Source organism: Schistocerca serialis, chromosome 4 (genome assembly GCF_023864345.2).
Source record: "Schistocerca serialis cubense isolate TAMUIC-IGC-003099 chromosome 4, iqSchSeri2.2, whole genome shotgun sequence".
NCBI classification, from domain to species: Eukaryota; Metazoa; Arthropoda; class Insecta; order Orthoptera; family Acrididae; genus Schistocerca; species Schistocerca serialis.
In genome coordinates, this window is record NC_064641.1 from 598,051,045 (window position 1) to 598,072,815 (window position 21,771).

The 21,771-nt window shown below is 48.2% G+C and overlaps 1 protein-coding gene across 2 annotated transcripts in view; it reads right to left on the reverse strand.

Moving 5' to 3' along the window:
* The window catches only part of LOC126475368 (UBA-like domain-containing protein 1), a 138,216-nt gene that overhangs the window by 62,740 nt on the left and 53,705 nt on the right, over positions 1-21,771 (reverse strand). For both annotated transcript variants that reach the window (XM_050103186.1, XM_050103187.1), the window contains exon 2: positions 913-987. In XM_050103186.1, coding sequence (XP_049959143.1) covers positions 913-987 — 75 coding nt within the window. The remainder of the gene's footprint in view (positions 1-912; positions 988-21,771) is intronic.

Here is a 21,771-nt window from a genome sequence, read left to right on the forward strand (position 1 = left end):
TCTAAAATGTTGTTCAGTGTGTGACAGTCATTACACATCGTCGTATTCTTAGAGTTAAGTCGCCCTAAAATGAAAAATCGTAATTGGTTATGTAAATGGCAAAAGTTAATCATTAATCAAATATTCTTATACAGCCCGTATTGCCGTACATGTATATAAACGATTGATAGCGACGTGTGTGGTAATATGGGCACTGTAACATTATTTGATTAGTGTTTAACGTTGTAAGTTTGCATAATAAACTTCGAGTTTTCATTTTAGGTCGACTTAGCTCTGAGACTACGACGGTGTGTAGTGACTGAACACCATTTTAGATTGGTATCAACAGCGTAACGGAAATTCAAATATTGAACGAATTTTTTGCTGTTCGCTTTTTGTATACAACTTTCTGTATTTTAGATCTGAGGATGGCTCGTCATGTGCCGAAACCGGTAATAAATTGTGAAAATCTACAATCTTGACGTAGGATTTTTACCGACACATGTTTTAAATCAACAGATCATGTATCTCCCCACTGAAAATGTCAAAGAATAACACGAAAGATACTGTTCGCACTCACTCGACATCGTATTCAGAAGTGTAGCTTACTGTCCGCTTGGAGCGCTGCTGTCACAGTGTGTAACAAAAATGATGAGTGTCGTGACTATGATTAAACTTTGCACCACGCCTGTTGTACAGATTGTCCACCCAATGAGGCTTTTACGGCCTTACACTAAGCTCCACAATACACTACAGACAAGGGAAACAGTAAATTTAGTTTCTTTTTCTTTTCCATGACTACGTGATGCCCCCCCCCCCAAAAAAACGGTTTTACCCATTTAGATACCTGCGGAGCTTTTTTTACCACCGGTTATTGTTCTTGGTAAGAAATGAGCGACATCGGAGACCATAGGTCACAACTCGTCCGCTCACCTGTCCAAAATTGGAGCCTGGCGGCTGCGGACAGCTGGGAACGGCCGCCTCCTGGAAGAAGATGCTCAGCGCCGTCTGCAACAGAAACGGGAGCCACAGTTTAGTACAGCGGCAATGAGTCCCCTCTCTAGCGTTCCGTTTTCTCTTCATTAGATGCGGATAAAAATGCTGTAGCGGTATCCTATTTATCTCGACCACCTCAAATAACTTTTTGACCACATGAAAAAAAAAACTATCAAGCAAATGTTGCTAAGTTACCAGCAGAACCACAACGAACATGACTGCGTGTTTTGTGACTTCGTTTGTTTACGAAGATATAAACACAAGTACGCCTTTTTGAAGTAGTGGCCTACATTTTTATTCAGCAGTCCACCTCCTCTCTTCAAAACATGTTCGAAAACGTATTACAGTCTACCATTCACGTAAGTAGGCCGTAATCAAAAATGTAACACAAATTTCACTTCGACCCTCCTGTTCCAACACCCAGTGAGCACCCGGCGTAACTTAACTCGTCCACTTACTAGAGCTGACGTAAAAACATGGAAACAAGCATACACACCCGTCATTCAGTTAACCGTCTTCATTTGAAGATTTATGTGAGTACAATATACACCAACCAAGAGAAAATAGGAATAGTACTCATCAATGGAGACTGCAATAATATTTTCCTAATAATAATAAGAATGAAAGTAAAATTTCGGGCGTGCAGCCGCATAAATTCATCATCTTCTAATATTTCGGCTGAATACCGTCCAGCCGTCTTCAGAACGAGCCGAGGTGACTAACGCTTCAGTACTTGCTCCGTCCTCTTAAACTCGAGGACCGAACCTCTCTGCGTATGCGGCCAAAGATAAACATGGCACCAGAGACGTTGATAGGCGGCAAAGAGGTGTAAACATATGCATGGAAATTAAATTAAGGCTGCGCAGTCAATCCACAGGGTGATATCGGTGTGTCACGGAGAGCTGCATTGTTGCGACGTCTTTGTGATTTAACTACAGAAAGTGCCGGATTCTATGATTTGTACAAGCTGAAGCCGATGTCTCTATTAATTAAATTCGTCGCCAACCGAATTTCAACTGCTTATTTCACTACTGACCGACAAATTTAATTAATAGAGCTAGCGGCTTCAGCTTGGACAAATCATGGAATTCAGCAATTCCCGTAATTAAATCACAAAGACGTCGCGATGGTGCAGCTCTCCGTGACACATCGATAACACCGTGTGGATCGACTGCGCAGCCAAAGATTTAATTTCCATGCATATGTTACACCTCTTTGCCGCCTATCAACGTCTCTGGCGCCTTGTGGATCTTTGGCCGCATACGCAGTGGTTCGGTCCTCGAGTTTAAAAGGACGGAGCAAGTGCTAGAGCGTTAGTCACCTCGGTTCATTCTGAAGATGGCTGGACGGTATTCAGCCGAAATATTAGAAGAAGAAGCTGAATTTATGCGGCTGCACGCCCGAAATTTTATGGAACAGTCTTTACGCCGCGAAACCATGACGATGCACAGAATGCAGGTAGTACAATGCTGTAGAGGGACGCTGCGAGACGTACAGGAAGAGTGTCAATGAGGTTCTGGAAAGTACCGACAGACATATGGAGCCATGCCAACTCCATTACCTCGATCGAGGATCCATGGCGCGAACAGGCCGATCGAGGTGGTCCCACAGATTCACTACCGAGTTTAAATAGGGGGTTTAGTGGCCAGGGGAGTACGGTAAACTCATCCTGGTGGTCTTCCAACCACATACGTTACACTGTCCTTTGTGACACGTTGCGCTTTGTTATGCTGGTAGATGCCATCGTGCCGAGGAAAAAAACAAACAGCATGTAGGGGTTGGCTATGTCCCCAAGGATAGATGCTTACTTGTTTTGATCCGCATTGCGTTCCAGAACGACGAGCTCACCAAGGAAATGCCACGAAAAACATTCCCAGGATAATAACGCTCCCCTCTGGTTGCAGGGTGTGAGGTTACAAGGGATACTGTAATAGTATAACTAATTTGCTGGATGTGGTAACGTTTACTGTGGAAGAACAGTTGGGGTGTAGCAAGCACAAGTCAATATATTTATGGAGTCACCTTCTTGATAAAGAGAGGAGCCAGCATGTAACAGTTTCACACTGAATTACTTAGTTACATAATTGCCTATGTCTCAGTGCATAACTTGGTACATATGTTAATAATGTAAGGTATGCTTGACTTGCTAATCATTGGATTTGCTGGGTATCTGATCACTGAAATAGGAGTACTCCATCAACATAAGAGCTCTTCAAAACAGTTCAAAACTCAAATTTAAAGCATAGTAGCAGGGATAATAATTTGTACATTAAAGAACATGTTTAAAATAAAAATTAAGTTGTAAGTATGTTTGAGAACCTCTGCATAATAAGTTATTGTCTTTTATTGTGGAGGTACTGTTCAGTTTTCGATCTATGTAGAGCAAAATGAGTATTTCGTATGCCACACCTTTTAGGCAAAGACGTGATTAAACAAAAGAAGAGGGGTGAAACTGCCAAAAAGTGGAGTGCCCTTAAATACGTAAATAATCTGATGATTGTCTACAAAATAATATAAGGTATTTAGTTTTACGTATTTTAATATTGTAACATTGTAAATGCATGATGGCCATGTTTAGAAATAATATATTTGACTAATGTAGTGTCACGTGACCGAACACAGGACAGAGGGTAGGGGACAGCCGGCCGGAGTGGCCGTGCGGTTCTAGGCGCTACAGTCTGGAGCCGAGCGACCGCTACGGTCGCAGGTTCGAATCCTGCCTCGGGCATGGATGTGTGTGACGTCCTTAGGTTGGTTAGGTTTAAGTAATTCAAAGTTCTAGGCGACTGATGGCCTCAGAAGTTAAGTCGCATAGTGCTCAGAGCCATTTGAACCATTTTTTGGATAGGGGACAAAGGTCGGGTCTTCTGATCGTGGATGTGATTTAGTAAAATAAGGACGTTGTCACTCTAAACTGTTGTCGGTGTAAATCATTTGGGGGCGGTCGTGACTCAGACAAATACTTGAATTCATTCACTGCTGTACTTAGGCTGGCTATTTATTATATAGGGCGCGAATGCAACTGTGCACATCCAAATCCTTTTCGCAGACGAGTCATGATAAAAGGTTGTGTACAAGCCCGAGTGAAGTTGAAAGGGTGTTCGCTTTCATGCGTTTCACGTCGTACACGCCAACGACATCCGTCCGATGGAGCGTAAAACGTGATTCATCCGAAAACGCCACATGTGCTACCCGGTGGGTGTCAAGTTGTGGTGCTGGCGGCAAATACTAGCCTTGCCATGAACAGTAGTCAACATCGAGGCATGAACCAGGCGCCTGCTGCGGAGACCAACACGCAGCAACGTCGCTGAACAGTCGTTGAGGAGACGGTGTTGGCAGCCCCTTGGTTTATCTGAGCGGGCAGTTGCTCAAGAGTTGGACGTCTATTCGCCTGTACACATCTCCGCTGCTGTCGTTCGTCCCTGTCATCCACAGTCCACTACAGTTGGCTCGGAGCCGTTTTTGAGCAACGCCATTTTCCCTTGCACGGTACATTTTAACGACGAAAGCACGCGAACCTTTTACGAACTTAGCCATTTCGGAAATGCATCCACCCTTGGCCCGAAAGCCAATGATCACGCCCTTTTGGACGTCAGATAAACCGCTCCACTTTCGCATTCCAACGACTGCACTGTTTTCCACGTCCCCAGACACGGTTTATATACACTCCACTGCTTCCACCTGCCGCCTGTGAGCGATTACTGCGCGTTGACGTCGAGCACAGGCGGTGGTCACATTAATGTGATCTCACCTGGGCCGGAGCTAATATCCCCTTGCTCGTCGACGACCGGGAGTGTGTGAACGTAAACAGACAGTCTCAGAACGTTCAGTATTCACTTCTCGATAGGCAGATTGCCGCACTGGTCAGTCTACACTTTAGGATCCTTTACCACATGTATAGTCGAAACATGGGCCCGGGAGCAGACAACATTCCATTAGAACTACTGATAGCCTTGGGAGAGCCAGCCCCGATAAAGCTCCACCATGGTGAGCAAGATGTAAGGGACACGCGAAATACCCTCAGACTTCAAGAAGAGTATAATAATTCCGATCTCAAAGAAAGTAAGTGTTGACAGGTGTGAAAATTACCGGACTATCAGTTTAATAAGCCACGGCTGCAAAATGCTAACACGAATTCTTTACAGACGAATGAAAAAACTAGTAGAAGCCGATCTCGGGGAAGAACAGTTTGGATTCCGTAGAAATGTTGTAACACGCGAGGCAATACTGACCCTACGACTTATCTTAAAAGATAAAGTAAGGAGAGGCAAATCTATGATTCTAGCATTTGTAGACTTAGAGAAACCTTTTGACAATGTTGACTGGAATACTCTCTTTCAAATTCTGTAGGTGTCAGGGGTCAAATACAGGGAGCAAAAGGCTATTTACAATTTGTAAAGAAAGTAGATGGCAGTTATAAGAGTCGAGGGGTATGAAAGGGAAGCAGTGGTTGGGAAGGGAGTGAGACAGGGTTGTAGCCTATCCCCAATGCTATTTAATGTGTATATTGAGCAAGCAGTAAAGGAAACGAAAGAAAAAATCACAGTAGGACTTAAAATCCATGGAGAAGAAATAAAAACTTTGAGGTTTGCTGATGACATTGTAATTCTGTCAGAGACAGCAAAGGACCTGGAAGAGCAGCTGAACGGAATGGGCAGTGCTTGAAAGGAGGATAGAAGATGGACATCAACAAAAGCAAAACGATGATAATGGACTGCAGTCGAATTAAATCAGGTGATGCTGAGGGAATTAGATTAGGAAATGAAACAGTTAAAGTAGTAGATGAGTATTGCTATTAGGGGAGAAAAATAAACGATGACTAGAAGTAGAGACGACATAAAATGTAGACTGGCAATGGCAAGGAAAGCGTTTCTGAAGAAGAGAAATTTGTTAACAACGAGTATAGATTTAAGTGTCAGGAAGTCGTTTCTGGAAGTATTTGTATGGAGTGTAGCCATGTATGGAAGTGAAACATGGACGATAACTAGTTTACACAGAAAGAGAATAGAAGCATCCGAAATGTGGTGCTACAGAAGAATGCTGAAGATTAGATGTGTAGATCAGATGAGGAGGTATTGAATAGAATTGGGGAGAAGAGGAATTTGTGGCACAACCTGACTAGAAGAAGGGATCCGTTGTTAGGACACGTTCTGATGCATCAAGGGATCATCAATTTAGTATTGGAGGGAAGCGCAGAGGGTAAAAATCGTAGACGGACACCAAGACATGAATACCCTAAACAGATTCAGAAGTATGTAGGTTGCAGTAGTTGCTCGGAGATGAAGACTCTTGCACAGGATAAAGTAGCATGGAGAGCTGCATCAATCAGTCTCACCACAACAACAACAACCACCACCATATGTATCATTTCGACTCTATAGACTTTGGGAGGCCATGTAGTGGTTGGGTAGAAGACTCAAACGCTACTCAGTAGGGTCGCCCTTGTGCTAGCTAGCCTCCTACGCGCGTTGCCCGCGCGACGGGACGACGGCCCGCGCTGCCGCTGTAACGGTTCAGCTGCAGCCGACCCAGGAAGGCCGCGCTTGGCGAGTGACTCAGAGCACCAGGCGGCTGCAGCGACGTCAATACGAGGCCAGCCGGCGTGCCGAGCCGTGACGCCACGCTGCTCGCGTTACGCCGCCCTGCCCTCTCCCAGGCGGACCGGTTCTCCGCCCGCGACATATCGCACTGTCTCCAGCCGGCGCACCAGATTCGCGCAACCCAGCGCCGCTAAGCTAACTTATCGTGACAACATGACGACGACAGTGTCTCGAAAGATGATGTTACGTATCTTCCGGTTCCATTACAGGGGCGGCTCCTCAAATGTCGATTCACACTTTACGCCACAGAACGGAGCGTCAACACATCCTACAATGCATTTCGAATGGCGGCATTCCATAGCGCCGTGAGTGGAACGAGTAACCTACAGTTCACAACACTTCTTGCAAACGTGACGTCATTTTGACGTCACACACGGTATGCAAGACGAAAAGTGCTATCTAACGACTTCTGTGATCGTTCGGTTCACAACACGTGACACTAACGTTTCACCTCGAATAGAGAGAAGTAGAGGTTATGGTTTTTCTTTAATGTCGGATACTTTAACATCGAAGTTACGTCGTTTATAAATTTGTGAAGTTCTGCATTTATGATGATGATGATGATGATGATGATTGGATTGTGGGGCGCTCAACTGCGCGGTTATCAGCGCCCGTACAAATTCCCAACCTTTTCTCAGTCCAATCTTGCCACGTGGATGAATGATGATGACAACACAAACACCCAGTCATCTCGAAGCATTCTGCATTTATGTGGACTGACTAAACTGTTCGCAAGAAATAACTTCGAAACTTATTAAAAGTTGTACAGTTTTTCCTAATATGCCTACATCAACCCCGAAAGTGAGACGACTTACAAGCAAAAAAAGTTGAAGTCAGCCAGCATTGAATCCAATAACACGTCAGCATTGGTAAAATTTGTTGAAACAAAATTTACGGAGAAACGCCATATTGTTGGTTAAAGATGTACTTTAATTGAAGACAGGTTTGTTTGGCAAAGAAGTGTCATAAAAGAAAAAGCTCGTAAATGTTCTTTCATACTTTATACATGGCTCGAAACTAAGTTACCTTTTAATTCCCTTGCATACGTGTCAATCCTTTCCAAGGTTTTTTTTTCTGATTGATAGTGTGTGTTACCACATGATCTCACGGAAGGCTTTAACCGCCAATATGCCATCATAAGAGGTTTAATTACAACAAACTGAACCGAGAATGGTGTGTTTTTATAAATCTTCAGTGTGCCATTGCCTTAAAGCGGCACACAGCAATTTCATAACACGCAAGCTACGACACGAAATTACGGAATCCAATAAGGTGATTCCCAACCATCCAGGATCGAATGTTAACGGAAGTCGATAGCTGTTCCTGTGGTCTTCGAAGTGTGTGTGACATCGAAATGACGTCATGTCGTGAAGTGTAGGTTACCCGAATGGAACGGGTCAAGTTCAAAGGTTTCGGGAAGCAAGTTTTGACGTTGATGTTGGTGGAGATGGTGGTGGTGGTTGTTGGGATGTTTAAGGGGGACTAAACAGCTAAGGTCATCAGTCCCCCAGTCCAAAAACAGGCGAGACATAAATGCACGAAGCAGGTAAAACCCCAAGGGGAAGGAGACTCCCCCCCAGGCCCTAAAAGAACACAAATGCGGTAACGAACACTACAGACACGAAGAGTACAGATGAACACCAGACAAAAGGAAACAGAAGAGAAGAAGATGGCCGGAGACTGGTTGACTGACCACGACAACAAAAAAGGGAAAGAGTCAACCAACCGACTACACACTAAAATCTGCAACCAAATATGAGAGACTCGAGGACAAGAGACACACAAAGGGAAAGGAGCAGGACCTCCCTAAATGGAACCATAAAAAGGACTACCACGGATAAAATTTAAAACGTCATCAGCCATGGAGGCATTGTCGCTTAAAACCAAAGGCAAAGTGCCCGGGAGATTAAAAGACTGCCGGAGGGTGCGCAGTCGGGGACACTCCAATAAAATGTGGGCAACCATCAGCCGGGACCCACACCGACACAGGGGGGGATCCTCCTGACGCAAAAGATGGCCGTGCGTCAGGTATGTATGGCCGATGCGGAGCCGACACAGGATAACAGAGTCCCTGCGAGAAGCCCGCAGGGAGGAGCGCCACACATCGGTCGTCTCCTTAACAGCCCGCAGTTTATTTGGGGATGTCATGCCATGCCACTCAGCAGTCCACATCCCAAGCACCTTACGGCGCAACACCAGCTGCTGATCGCGAGCCGTGAGGCCGATTTCCAAAGCTGGGGCGTCGATCGCCCCTTTGGCCAGCCTGTCGACACGTTCATTCCCCGGGATGCCAACGTGACCTGGCGTCCAAATAAAGACCACCGAACGACCAGAGCGGGTAATGGCGGAAACAGACTCCTGAATAGAGGACGCCAGAGGAGAAGAGGTATAGCAGCGGTCGATGGCCTGGAGGCTGCTCTGGGAGTCACTGCAGATGACGATGGACGTACCTGAGCAGGAACGCATATGCTCAAGAGCACGCAATATGGCCACCAGCTCTGCAGTAAAAATACTGCAGCCAGCCGGCAAGGAGCGCTGTTCAACATGGGCAGCGTGAGCAAAAGCGTAGGCAGTGCGACCATCAACCAGGGAACCATCACTGCAGACAGTCTCACAGCCCGAAAATGAGGCGAGGAGCACAAGAAAACGGCGATGGAGGGCCACAGGCGGAACCGAGTCCTTGGGTCCCTGTGCCAAGTCCAGACGGACGGACGGCCGGGGCAAACACCAGGGAGGCGTAGGTGCACGGACCCGGAAGGGAGGCAGAAGAGGGAATGACCCCAGTTCGGACAGCAGGGACTGGACGCGGACAGCTATGGAAAGCCCAGACCTAGGTCGCCGTTCGGGCAGATGGAGGACACAGCAGGGACTGGACGCGGACAGCTATGGAAAGCCCAGACCTAGGTCGCCGTTCGGGCAGATGGAGGACCACGGCAGGGAAAAGCAGGCGATGATTGGGATGGCCGGGCGAGCAATGCACGTGGACAGCATAGTCGGCGAGCAGTCGATGGCGGCGAAGCCGCAGCGGGGGAACCCCGGCCTCCACCAGTAGACTATCCACGGGGCTCGTACGGAAAGCGCCAGTTGCAAGCCGAACCCCACAGTGGTGTATGGGGTCTAACAACTTCAACACTGAGGGTGATGCAGACCCATAGGCCAGGCTCCCATAACCAAGCCGGGACTGCACAAGGGCTCCATACAATCGCAGCAGCGTGCAGCGATCTGCACCCCAAGACGTGTGGCTAAGGCAGCGGAGGGCGTTGAGGTGCCGCCAGCATTTTTGCTTCAGCTGAGTAAGATGAGGAACCCACGTGAGCCGGGCATCAAACACGAGTCCTAAGAAGCGGCAAGTCTCCACCACTTCAAGCAGGTGGCCGTCGAGGTAAAGTTTAGGATGAGGGTGGACCGTCCGACGTCTGCAGAAGTGCATAACTCGAGTCTTGGCTGCAGAGAACTGAAAACCGTGAGTCAGAGCCCATGATGCTGCCTTGCGAACGGCTACTTGCAGCCTGCGTTCGGCGACTCCTGTAGTCATGGAGCTAAAGGAGATGCAGAAGTCGTCGGCATACAAAGAAGGAGACACCGACGACCCCGCGGCTGCAGCCAGACCATTAATGGCCACGAGAAATAAGGAGGCGCTCAACACCGAGCCCTGCGGGACCCCATTTTCCTGCATATAAGATGAACTAGAGGCGGCACCCACTTGCACCCGGAAAGAGCGGCGCAATAAAAAGGTTTGAAGAAAAGCCGGGAGCTGACCACGAAGACCCCTGTCATGTAACGTAGCAAGGATGTGATGCCTCCATGTGGTGTCATACGCCTTCCGCAGATAAAAAAATACAGCAACGAGATACTGACGTCGGGCAAAGGCCGTACGGACAGCAGATTCCAGCTGCATCAAATTGTCCGCTGCAGACCGGCCCCGACGGAAGCCACCCTGGGATGGAGCGAGGAGACCGCGCGACTCAAGGACCCAACACAAACGCCGCCCCACCATACGTTCGAGCAATTTGCACAAAAAGTTGGTGAGGGTAATGGGACGATAGCTGTCCACCGCCAGTGGGTCCGCACCGGGCTTCAAGATGGGGACAATAACACCCTCTCGCCATGGCGACGGGAACACGCCTTCGCTCCAAATGCGGTTAAATATCGCGAGAATGTGTCTCTGGCAGTCCCTGGAGAGATGCTTCAGCATCTGCACGTGGATGCAGTCTGGTCCTGGTGCTGTATCAGGGCAATCGGCGAGGTCAGCGAGGAATTCCCTCTCGCTGAAAGGAGCATTGTGTTTTTCAGAACGATGCGTGTGGAATGAGAAAGGCGTCCGCTCGGCTCGCTCCTTTAGAGAGCGAAAGGCGGGGGGATAAGATGCAGTCGCAGAGCTCTTAGCAAAGTGCGCGGCAAGCAGTTCAGCAATGGCGGCAGCGTCCGTGCAGACAGCGCCGTCCAAGGAGAGCCCAGGTACACCCATAGGGGTCTGGTATCCATAAATCCGCCGGATCCGGGACCACACGAGCGAGGGGGAGACACGGGAGCCCAAGGATGAAACATACCTCTCCCAGCACTCCTGCTTACGCCGGGCAATAAGATGACGGGCAAAGGCACGGAGCCTCTTAAAGGCGATGAGGATCTCCAGAGATGGGTGCTGCCTATGACGCTGGGGAGCCCGCCTACGGTCGCGAATAGCCTCAGCAATCTCCGGCGACCACCAGGGTACAGCCTTCCTCTGAGGGAGTCCAGAAGAGCGGGGGATGGCAGCCTCGGCCGCCGAAATGATGGATGTGGTTAAGACACGGACCACCTCATCAATGTCACCCTGTGGGGGAGACTCAATGGTTGCAGCAGAAGTAAAAGCCGGCCAGTCAGCCCTATGGAGAGCCCAGCGGGGCAGGCGCCCAGAAGAATGATACTGGGGCAGTGATAAATAGATGGGAAAATGGTCACTACCACACAGGTCAGGATGCACTCTCCAGTGGAAGGATGGGACAAGCCCGGGGCTGCAAAGAGAGAGATCGATGGCCGAGAAAGAGCCATGGGCCACACTGAAATGCGTGGGAGCACCGGTATTCAAGAGGCTTAGGTCGAGCTGAGCCAACACATGCTCCACGGCCCGACCGCGGTCATCGGAGACAGTCCCACCCCATAGAGGGTTGTGGGCACTGAAATCGCCCAGAAGCAGCAAAGGTGGCGGGAGTTCAGCCAGCAGCGCAGCCAAGACATGTCGGGGGAGCTCCCCATCCGGAGGAATGTAAACAGAGCAAACAGTAATAGCCGGCGAGAGCTCAACCTTGGCAGCGACTGCCTCTAAAGGCGTCAGAAGGGGTACTGGCGAGCTACAGACAGAGTGGTGAACAAAAAGGCAAACCCCACCTGACGCTCGTTGACAGGCAGCGCGGTTCTTATAGTATCCCCGATAACCGCGAAGGGCGGGGGTCCGCATTGCCGGAAACCAAGTTTCCTGCAGAGCAATGCAGAGAACAGGGGAAACACTCAGAAGCATCCAGAGCTCAGGCAGGTGGCGGAAATAACCGCCGCAGTTCCACTGGAGAATGGAAGCAGGAAGGGACTGGGAGGGCGTGAATGCGACTAAGAGGCAGACGGCGCCTCAGAGCCAACTGCCGCCACCGGGGCAGAGTCAGCTGAGTCCATAGGAAAGGCCCCCAAGGGTTCCATGAGGGCGAGATCCGCGGCAGAGGCGAGGATCTCCACCTCATCCCCAGAGCCAGGACTATGTACAGCAGGCGGTACTGAAACCCCCGGAACGTCCTTCTTCTTGGACACATTCCGTTCCTTCTTCTCACGTCGGCCCATAGTGTGAGAGGGCTGGGAGAGCTTCTCGGAAGGAGCGTCGGAGGCTGATGACGCCACAGAAGCCCTACGACCAGCAGGTGGCGGAACCTTCAGCCACTGGCTGACATCTGGCTGGGTAGGAGAAGAAACGGAGGAAGGGAGAGCCCCGAGGGACCCCTTCCGCGAGAGAGAAACCGGCAGAGGCAACGCCGCCGGAGAAGGAGGGGGAGGGATCGAGCCCCCCGGTTTTGGAGGAGATGTCACTCCCGAAAAGCGTGGGTTGAGCGACAGAGGAGGGTTTGCCCCCAACTGCTAAGGGGGCAACAGAGGAAGGCTTGCCCCCAGGCACGAGGGGGGCAGACAGAGATGCACGGCCCCGAGGGCCCACTGAAGGCGGCACAGATGAGGCGACAACCGTCGCTCGCGTGGGCGACGATAACGTGGCTGCAGCATAAGATGTTCGAATGGAAGCAGGATACAACCTTTCATATTTCAGTTTGGCCTCTCGATAAGTAAGCCGGTCCAGGGTCTTAAATTCCATGATCTTCCGCTCCTTATGAAGAACGGGGCAATCCGGCGAGCATGGAGAGTGGTGCTCCCCACAGTTGACACATACAGGCGGAGGCGCACATGGAGAATCAGGATGAGAGGGGCGTCCGCAATCTCGACATGTAGTGCTGGATGGGCAACGGGAGGACATATGCCCAAACTTCCAGCACTGGAAGCACCGCATCGGGGGAGGGACGTATGGCTTGACGTCACAATGGTAAACCATCACCTTGACCTTCTCGGGCAAGACATCACCCTCGAAGGCCAAGATAAAGGCACCGGTGGCCACCCTGTTAGTCTTGGGTCCTCTATGTACATGACGGACAAAATGTACACCACGTCGTTCCAAGTTGGCTCTCAGCTCGTCATCGGATTGTAACAAGAGGTCAAGATGGTAAATAATCCCCTGGACCATATTTAAGCTACTGTGGGGAGTGACGGTAACAGGGACGTCACCCAGCTTATCACACAAGAGCAACGCTCGTGACTGGGCTGGGGAGGACGTCTTGAGGAGGATGGACCCATTCCTCATTTTAGACAACCCCGCCACTTCCCCAAACGTATCCTCCAGGTGTTCCACAAAAAACAGAGGCTTCGTCGTAAGAAAGGAGTCACCATCAGTCCTGCTGCAGACAAGGTATTGCGGTACATAAGGCTCCCGCTTGGCACTAGATCGGTGTCCCTCCCATGGCGCAGCCAACGAGGGGAACGACTGAGGGTCATATTGCGCAGCATCAAAGTCTACTCTACCTCGCTTAGAGACGCTGGTGGCCGTGCGACCACCAGCTTGGTGTGATTTATTGCGCTTCATTGCGCCACATCCGCCCAGATGCCACCTACTCCGAACGAGGGCTCTCCCCAAGGGCGCCACCCAGCCAAAGCAACGGGTACCTGGCCGATATCCCGTTGCCCGGAGTCCCCGTGCCCCAGACAAGATGGGCACATACTCCTTGGCATGCATGGGGAGGAAACAGCTCTGGCATCTGTAGTGCGATCCCTGCATGGTCAGGGGGCTACCACCAAGAGGGTACATGACGACCCCACCACAACGGACTGGCTACCATGCTGGATTTTAGGTGTTGAAAGGGTCCACAGTTGTCGTGGGCGCCAAGAAGAGGATTGCGCACAAGACGAGAAGGAGACAACCCAGAAGATGTTGGGTGTAATCCCCCCCACACGACAATAGGTAACATGCAAGATGGTGGTGCATGAGGGACCAATAGAAAAACACCACGTAAGGCGTCCTTCCCCAAATGGCACGCACTAACAACAGAAATTTTGAAAAAAGGAGGTCAAACCCAAGAGGGGACCATCACAGAAGGCCGAAACGTTTGAGACTCATTTTAGTCGCCTCTTACGACAGGCAGGAATACCGCGGGCCTATTCTTACCCCCGAACCCGCAGGGGGGGGGGGGTGGAGATGGGAAGGGGGGGAGGTAGTGGGGGGGGGGCGGCGAAGAGGAAAGTCGACGGAGAGGGGGGGGGGGCGCTACCGGCGTCGGCTGATAAACATCGAAGGTTATTTTTTTGTCCGCGCTCTCACTCATGCAATCGCAGTGAAACTAGTACTTTTGTGTCTTCTTAATTTTTATTTTATTGTTTGCTTGCGTTTCATGGCCGTTTGTGAAGGCTCAATGTGAACTTGAATGGGTTTGCTATAAATGTTATTCCACAAAGAGGCTAAATATCTGAAATGGAGAAATGATTTAATCTTCACTGTCTCTGGACAAAGAAACGCCTATTCTGTGCGTGAATAAGAACGTATAGCGATGAAACAATTTTCATATTTTTTTTACAATGAAACTCAGTTCTGTTCAAAGAGAAAGATACAGTTTTTTAGATTTTATTTAGTACTTCCAAAGCACAATGGGTAAGGTAGAGAGGCTCTATTTTCTGGCTTCATAATATTGTTTGAAGTGTATGTACGAGTGAAAAGAAGTAGATGTACCGAAATGTTTGCGCGTCACATTTCCTATTCTTTTCATTCTCAGCAATGTCGAAAATTTACGATGTAAATATTGTCCGTAACAGCTGTCTGTAACACTTTCACCGTTCCATACCAGGAAAGCAAACTGACATGCTGATGCTCCGCCTGGTGTAAGCACACCTCCATGTGACGATGTTGCCTTCCGTTCTGGTAATATCCAGTGTGAATGGACCTTGACGTCGCGAAGGTTCTAGAACTACCGCATAGGAAGTCCCATCGATTATAACGCTGTCACTAAAAGTGTATATAAAATGTTACAAATGGCCGCTCTTACTGAATGTACTATGTACGAGTATGTTTCATATCTCCCCTTTTATAAGTTTTGTAGTTATCTGTGCTTTGCGATTGATAATTCACTTTAACTGATTAGTAAGATTCACGACTGTTTCTGACATCTTCGACCAGTAATTGTTACGTCCAATGTTTAAAAATGGTAGTTTTAGGATATGTTCCATTTAAGAAACAAGTGTATAATGCTGCATTATTGGGAAGGTCAAAATTATACATGAAAAAAATTACAGATAGACCCGAATTTGAAATCGAGTATTCCAGCGCAAAATGCTTTCTACTGCACTAACTGTGCACCACATACTTGCTGTACAAGTGGTTACTGTGTTGCTAAACTGCCGTTCTTCGACGTCTGCTCTCTATCGAAAATATGCGTGGGGTGAAATTCTGATACAGACACTTTTGCGTTGCTAAACTGCCGTTCTTCGACGTCTACTTTCTATCGAAATTTTCATGGGGTGAAATTCTGCTTTAGACACTTTTGTACTGTTAGTATGCAAGAAATCGTGCTGTGGTGTAAGGGTGTGAGGATTTTGATTAACACTGTATAGGGTGTAAAAACCTAAGTATACAAAATCGCAGGGAGCTTAGATCAGATAAAAAAAGTAACACTTTTTATGAGACAAAAATGTTACGTGTCCACCGTTTCGCGGCTTGGGGGGGGGGGGGGGGTAATCCTAAACACATACTGCGTTAAAAAGGGTTTTTATTCATTTGTGTTTCACTATATTATAGAAGGATGATGATAATTGGTTTCTGGGGCACTCAACTGCGCGATCATCAGCGCCGGTACAAAGTCCCGATTTTTACAGAGTCCAATATAACCACTGCCACGAATGATGGTGATGACGATGAAATCATGAGGACAACACACCCCGGGCAGAGAAAATGCCAAACCCGGCAGGGAATCGAACCCGGGAGCCCGTGATTCAGAGGCAGCAACGCTAGCCACCAGACTACGCGCTACGAAACTTATAGAAAGAAATGAAGATCAGAGTTTAAGGTCCCGTGGACGATGAGGTCACTGGAAATCGAGTACATTATCAAGTTGGGAAAGAAACTGGCGTGTCCTACGATGAACTGTGTTGGTTCAAGTGGCTCTGAGCACTATGGGACTTAACTTCTGAGGTCATCAGTCCCCTAGAACTTAAAACTACTTAAACCTACCTAACCTAAGGACATCACACACATCCATGCCCGAGGCAGGATTCGAACCTGCGACCGTAGCTGTCGCGCGGTTCCAGACTGTAGCGCCTAGAACCGCTCGGCCACCCCGTCCGGCGAACTGTGTTGGCAATCCCCTTTAGCGATTTAAGGAAAGCACAGAAAACATAAATTTTGATGGTCGCCTGGGGACTTGAACTGCCGTCCTTCCGAATCCAGAAAGGTAGTTTTAGTCGTATTTAGCACTTATTTACCATCGCAGTATTTATTAAACTGAAATTAATACAATTATTACGTCACATACTGAAAAATAATAAAAATGTGTTCATCCTATTAAGACAAAGACACAACGGAATGAAGACATTAACTACCAGTGGACATAGATTTATAACAATGGGACAAGCTGAAAATTTGTGCCAAACCACGATTTTAAGGCGGGTCTCCTGCTTACTACACAGCTGTGCTGACCACTATGCCATCCGGACACAGTGGTCCCCACAATCGCACGGACTACCCTAGCACGTCTTCTGTCTTACCCAAATTCTCAACTTATACCGCACACTATTGACGTACTGCACCTGCTCATTGGCCTCATTACTCGCGGCATCTCACCGATTCCCATACAGACAGCTGTGCATCTGCATTGAAGGAATCATTGGCCGTCTGCCCGGGAGAACAAACGTCACATATACATTAAGACGAAGACGGCAAATGTTTCAGTACACATGAACACCAAGCTCGAACCCTTACGGGAATCGACGCGCCACCGCGAGTAGTGAGGTTACTGAGCAGATGCACATCCGTAATGAGTGAAGTTGAGAAGTTAGGTCTGACGGGAGGTGTGCTAGGGTAGCCCGTGCGGTTGTGGTGACCACAGTATCTGCAAGGCGTGGTGATCAGCGCGTGTGCCTAATAAGCAGGTGTCCCGCATTCGAATCCCAGTCCAGCACAAATGTTCAGCTTACCCCACTGATATAAATCAACGCCCAGTGGCAGCCAATGTCTTTAAATCCTTCGTGTTATGATTCATAGTGGCTGCAAGATCGTGTCCTTTCACTATATTCAAAATTATCCTATGACAAACAAATAAAATGAATCCAGTAGCGTTTTGAGGGAGTAGCTTCTTGTGAGTCGATCTGCAATGATAGAAAAGCGAACTGTGGATCAGCAAGGCGAAAGCAAACTTACTGAACTTAAACTTTCTGTAATTATAACTCGTACAACCATCTGAATTTTCAGTTAAGTAGGTCTCTTTGGTAAACATACAATTAATGTTAAAAAAGAATGAGAAAGAGGAGGAAGAGGGGGACGCTGAACATTATAGTTTAAGGTCTTGTCGCCAAAGGCTATTTAGAGACGGAACACAAGCTTGGAAAGAAACCAGGGTATGGACAGACCGCGTAATTTCCAAGGAATTATCCTGGCACTTGCCTTAAGTGATTCAAGAAAACCGGAGAGAACGAAGGAAAATGTGCACAAGCAGTACCAACACGATTTCCGGCCGTCATCAAGTGGATGAGGTTTCGTGCTGTCTTCTGTTCTGCGAAGACAACAGTTTGGTTGCACTTTCCTTCCATCCCTTTATTCACAATTTTGTAACATCTAAATAAAACCGCAGTGCATTGATGTAATCGCCATCTACAGGGTAGTGCAATATTTGCTTCAGCAGGGTCCGTAGCTCGTGGTCTCGCGGTAGCGTTCTCGCTTCCCTTGTTCGATTCCCAGCGGGGTCAGGGATTTTAACCTGTCTCAAGATAACTGGGTGTTGCGTCGTCCTCGTCAGGAACATTCATCCCCATTACGGTCAGAGGAAGGCAATGGCAAGCCACATCCGCTAGGACCTTGCCTAGTACGGTGGTGCGGGTCTCGGACAGGGAAGAAAATCTGCCGCCCCTTTGAAAGGAACCATTTCGGGATTTAATCTCTGTTGATCCATTGTGGGCGCGGGACAGCAGCTGGTAAAATATTTCCCAAGGAAAGTCGCCAAACAGCCGTACGTTTTGAGAAGTTATTTTATTTTATTTTGACAACAGTTTTGGCAACTCAATATGCCGTCTTCAGGCCCCATATGCAGTTCACTTATAGACATTCAGACGTATTGATAGGGGCATACAGGAGCCATCAGTATATGGATACCGTGAATTGGTTATTCGAGTGCTTCCTTCGAAGACTTGGTTGTTATGGTTGTTGTCAAATATCAATTCACGGTATCCAGATACATCTGAATGTCCGTACATGAAGTGCATATGGGGCCGAAACTCCTTGTCAAAATAAAATAATTAACTTCTCAAAAGGTACGCCTGTTTGGCGATTTTCCTTGGTAAATCTCGGCATTTTTTCTGGAGCGATTTACGGAAATCACGGAAAACCTAAATCTGGATGACGGATGAGGATTTGAATAGTTGTCCTCCCAAATACGAGTCCAAGTGTGCTAAGCACTGGGCCACCTCGCTCGCTCAAAACTAGAAGAAAAGTTAATAGAACGACATGTCCGGAAACAAATACCTGTTGCGATGTGGGTCAATCTGTCCTCTCATTCCCATCGGTCTGTTACGCATTAGACTAAACGTAGTGCTGCACGTGGTTAACACAAATACTGAGACATCCTTCAACCCATCTTCAAAGGAATCACGCTCTCTTCGTTCAGATAAACCTGGTTCCATCCGGGATGCGTCACATGCATTGATCACAAATTCGTGCACCGACTGCATGTTGTAGATGGCTTGCGCATACACCAATGCCTTTAAACATTCCAACAGCCAGAAATTCAAGGAATTTAGGTCCGGTGGACGGAGAGACCATGTTACAGGAGATGATCGACCATCAATTGCCCATCAAATGTTGCGGTGAAGTAACGTCGCACCATCCGAACAAAATGGGCGCTGCCCCGTCGTTTGTTACATGTTCCATAGATTATTTGAACGATGTTATTTATCAAAATGACGTGGAATGAGTCACTTTACAGCATATGTACATCGGTACACGATTACTGCTAATACTAATGAACACATTATCAGGTTATTCCTCCTACTCATACAACTACACTTAAAAACAAGTGTTTTTATTTTTAATTTATTTTTTACTCACTGTCTGCCTGTTTTTAAGCAGAAATTCGTCAATGAAATAGCAGATGTCCAGCGGAAATGATTTCTTCGCTACCTGTCAGACGTTTTATGTTGTTACGCAAATAATAATAAAAAAAAATTATTTCTGCACATTGAACTCCTCTCTGAGTCACTGAAAATATAAGGGGGGCAAAGAGGGCAGGGGGTCGTCTTCCGAGGCCTGGCATCGATGTCCCATTCCCGCCCTCCCAGAGCCAAGGAAGGAAAGGCGTTCGACAGGATCAAGAAAACTTTATTGGGTCAAATTCATTTATTTATGAGTTAAAGTGCCTAGCTCCTTGAAGATTTACCTACTATGTCCGTGGGTGAACACCACGTATTATTCTAACTGCTCGCTTTTGTGCAATCAATACTTTCTCGCTATGTGATGAGTTATCCCAGAAAATTATTCGGTACAAAGCTAAGAAGTGGAAATATGCAAACTACGTCAAGAGGTTGATACGATTGTTTCCAAGATTAACAATTATACGAAGAGCAAAAGTGGCTGAACTTGATTCTTTGAGAAGCTCAGTAATAAGCTGCTTCCAGTTCAAGTTTTTATCAATATGTACACCCAAAAATTTGGAGCGTTCTATCCTACTTACTGACTATTGATCGTGTGCTACATCAATTGTTGATATGGCTAAATTGTTGTACAGAATTGAATGTAGTGAGTTTTTCCAAAATTTAGAAAGAGTATATTTTACGAGAATTAATTAATAATTCTTTTGAAAATATCATTTACTAACTCTTCCGTTGCTTTGTCTCAAATGGGATTTATTATCACACTAGTATTTTCCGCAAAAAGTTTTTTTTTCTTTTTTTTCTAGTCACTAAAATTTTCTACATTATCTGAATTATTCTGTACAACCTTTTGCATTCTGTTTGTCAAGTGTGATTCAAACTAGCTGCGTGTAACGCCATCAATCCCACCAGACTTGAGTTTTTCTAAGAGAATATCATGATCTACACAATCGAAAGCCTTGGGGAGATCACAAAAATACCAACTGGCGATACGTTATTATTTAAGACTTGTACTACACTCCTGGAAATGGAAAAAAGAACACATTGACACCGGTGTGTCAGACCCACCATACTTGCTCCGGACACTGCGAGAGGGCTGTACAAGCAATGATCACACGCACGGCACAGCCGACACACCAGGAACCGCGGTGTTGGCCGTCGAATGGCGCTAGCTGCGCAGCATTTGTGCACCGCCGCCGTCAGTGTCAGCCAGTTTGCCGTGGCATACGGAGCTCCATCGCAGTCTTTATCACTGGTAGCATGTCGCGAGAGCGTGGACGTGAACCGTATGTGCAGTTGACGGACTTTGAGCGAGGGCGTATAGTGGGCATGCGGGAGGCCGGGTGGACGTACCGCCGAATTGCTCAACACGTGGGGCGTGAGGTCTCCACAGTACATCGATGTCGTCGCCAGTGGTCGGCGGAAGGTGCACGTGCCCGTCGACCTGGGACCGGACCGCAGCGACGCACGGATGCACGCCAAGACCGTAGGATCCTACGCAGTGCCGTAGGGGACCGCACCGCTACTTCCCAGCAAATTATTGACACTGTTGCTCCTGGGGTATCGGCGAGGACCATTCGCAACCGTCTCCATGAAGCTGGGCTACGGTCCCGCACACCGTTAGGCCGTCTTCCGCTGACGCCCCAACATCGTGCAGCCCGCCTCCAGTGGTGTCTCGACAGGCGTGAATGGAGGGACAAATGGAGACGTGTCGTCTTCAGCGATGAGAGTCGCTTCTGCCTTGGTGCCAATGATGGTCGTATGCGTGTTTGGCGCCGTGCAGGTGAGCGCCACAATCAGGACTGCATACGACCGAGGCACACAGGGCCAACACCTGGCATCATGGTGTGGGGAGCGATCTCCTACACTGGCCGTACACCACTGGTGATCGTCGAGGGGACACTGAATAGTGCACGGTACATCCAAACCGTCATCGAACCCATCGTTCTACCATTCCTAGACCGGCAAGGGAACTTGCTGTTCCAACAGGACAATGCACGTCCGCATGTATCCCGTGCCACCCAACGTGCTCTAGAAGGTGTACGTCAACTACCCTGGCCAGCAAGATCTCCGGATCTGTCCCCCATTGAGCATGTTTGGGACTGGATGAAGCGTCGTCTCACGCGATCTGCACGTCCAGCACGAACGCTGGTCCAACTGAGGCGCCAGGTGGAAATGGCATGGCAAGCCGTTCCACAGTACTACATCCAGCATCTCTACGATCGTCTCCATGGGAGAATAGCAGCCTGCATTGCTGCGAAAGGTGGATATACACTGTACTAGTGCCGACATT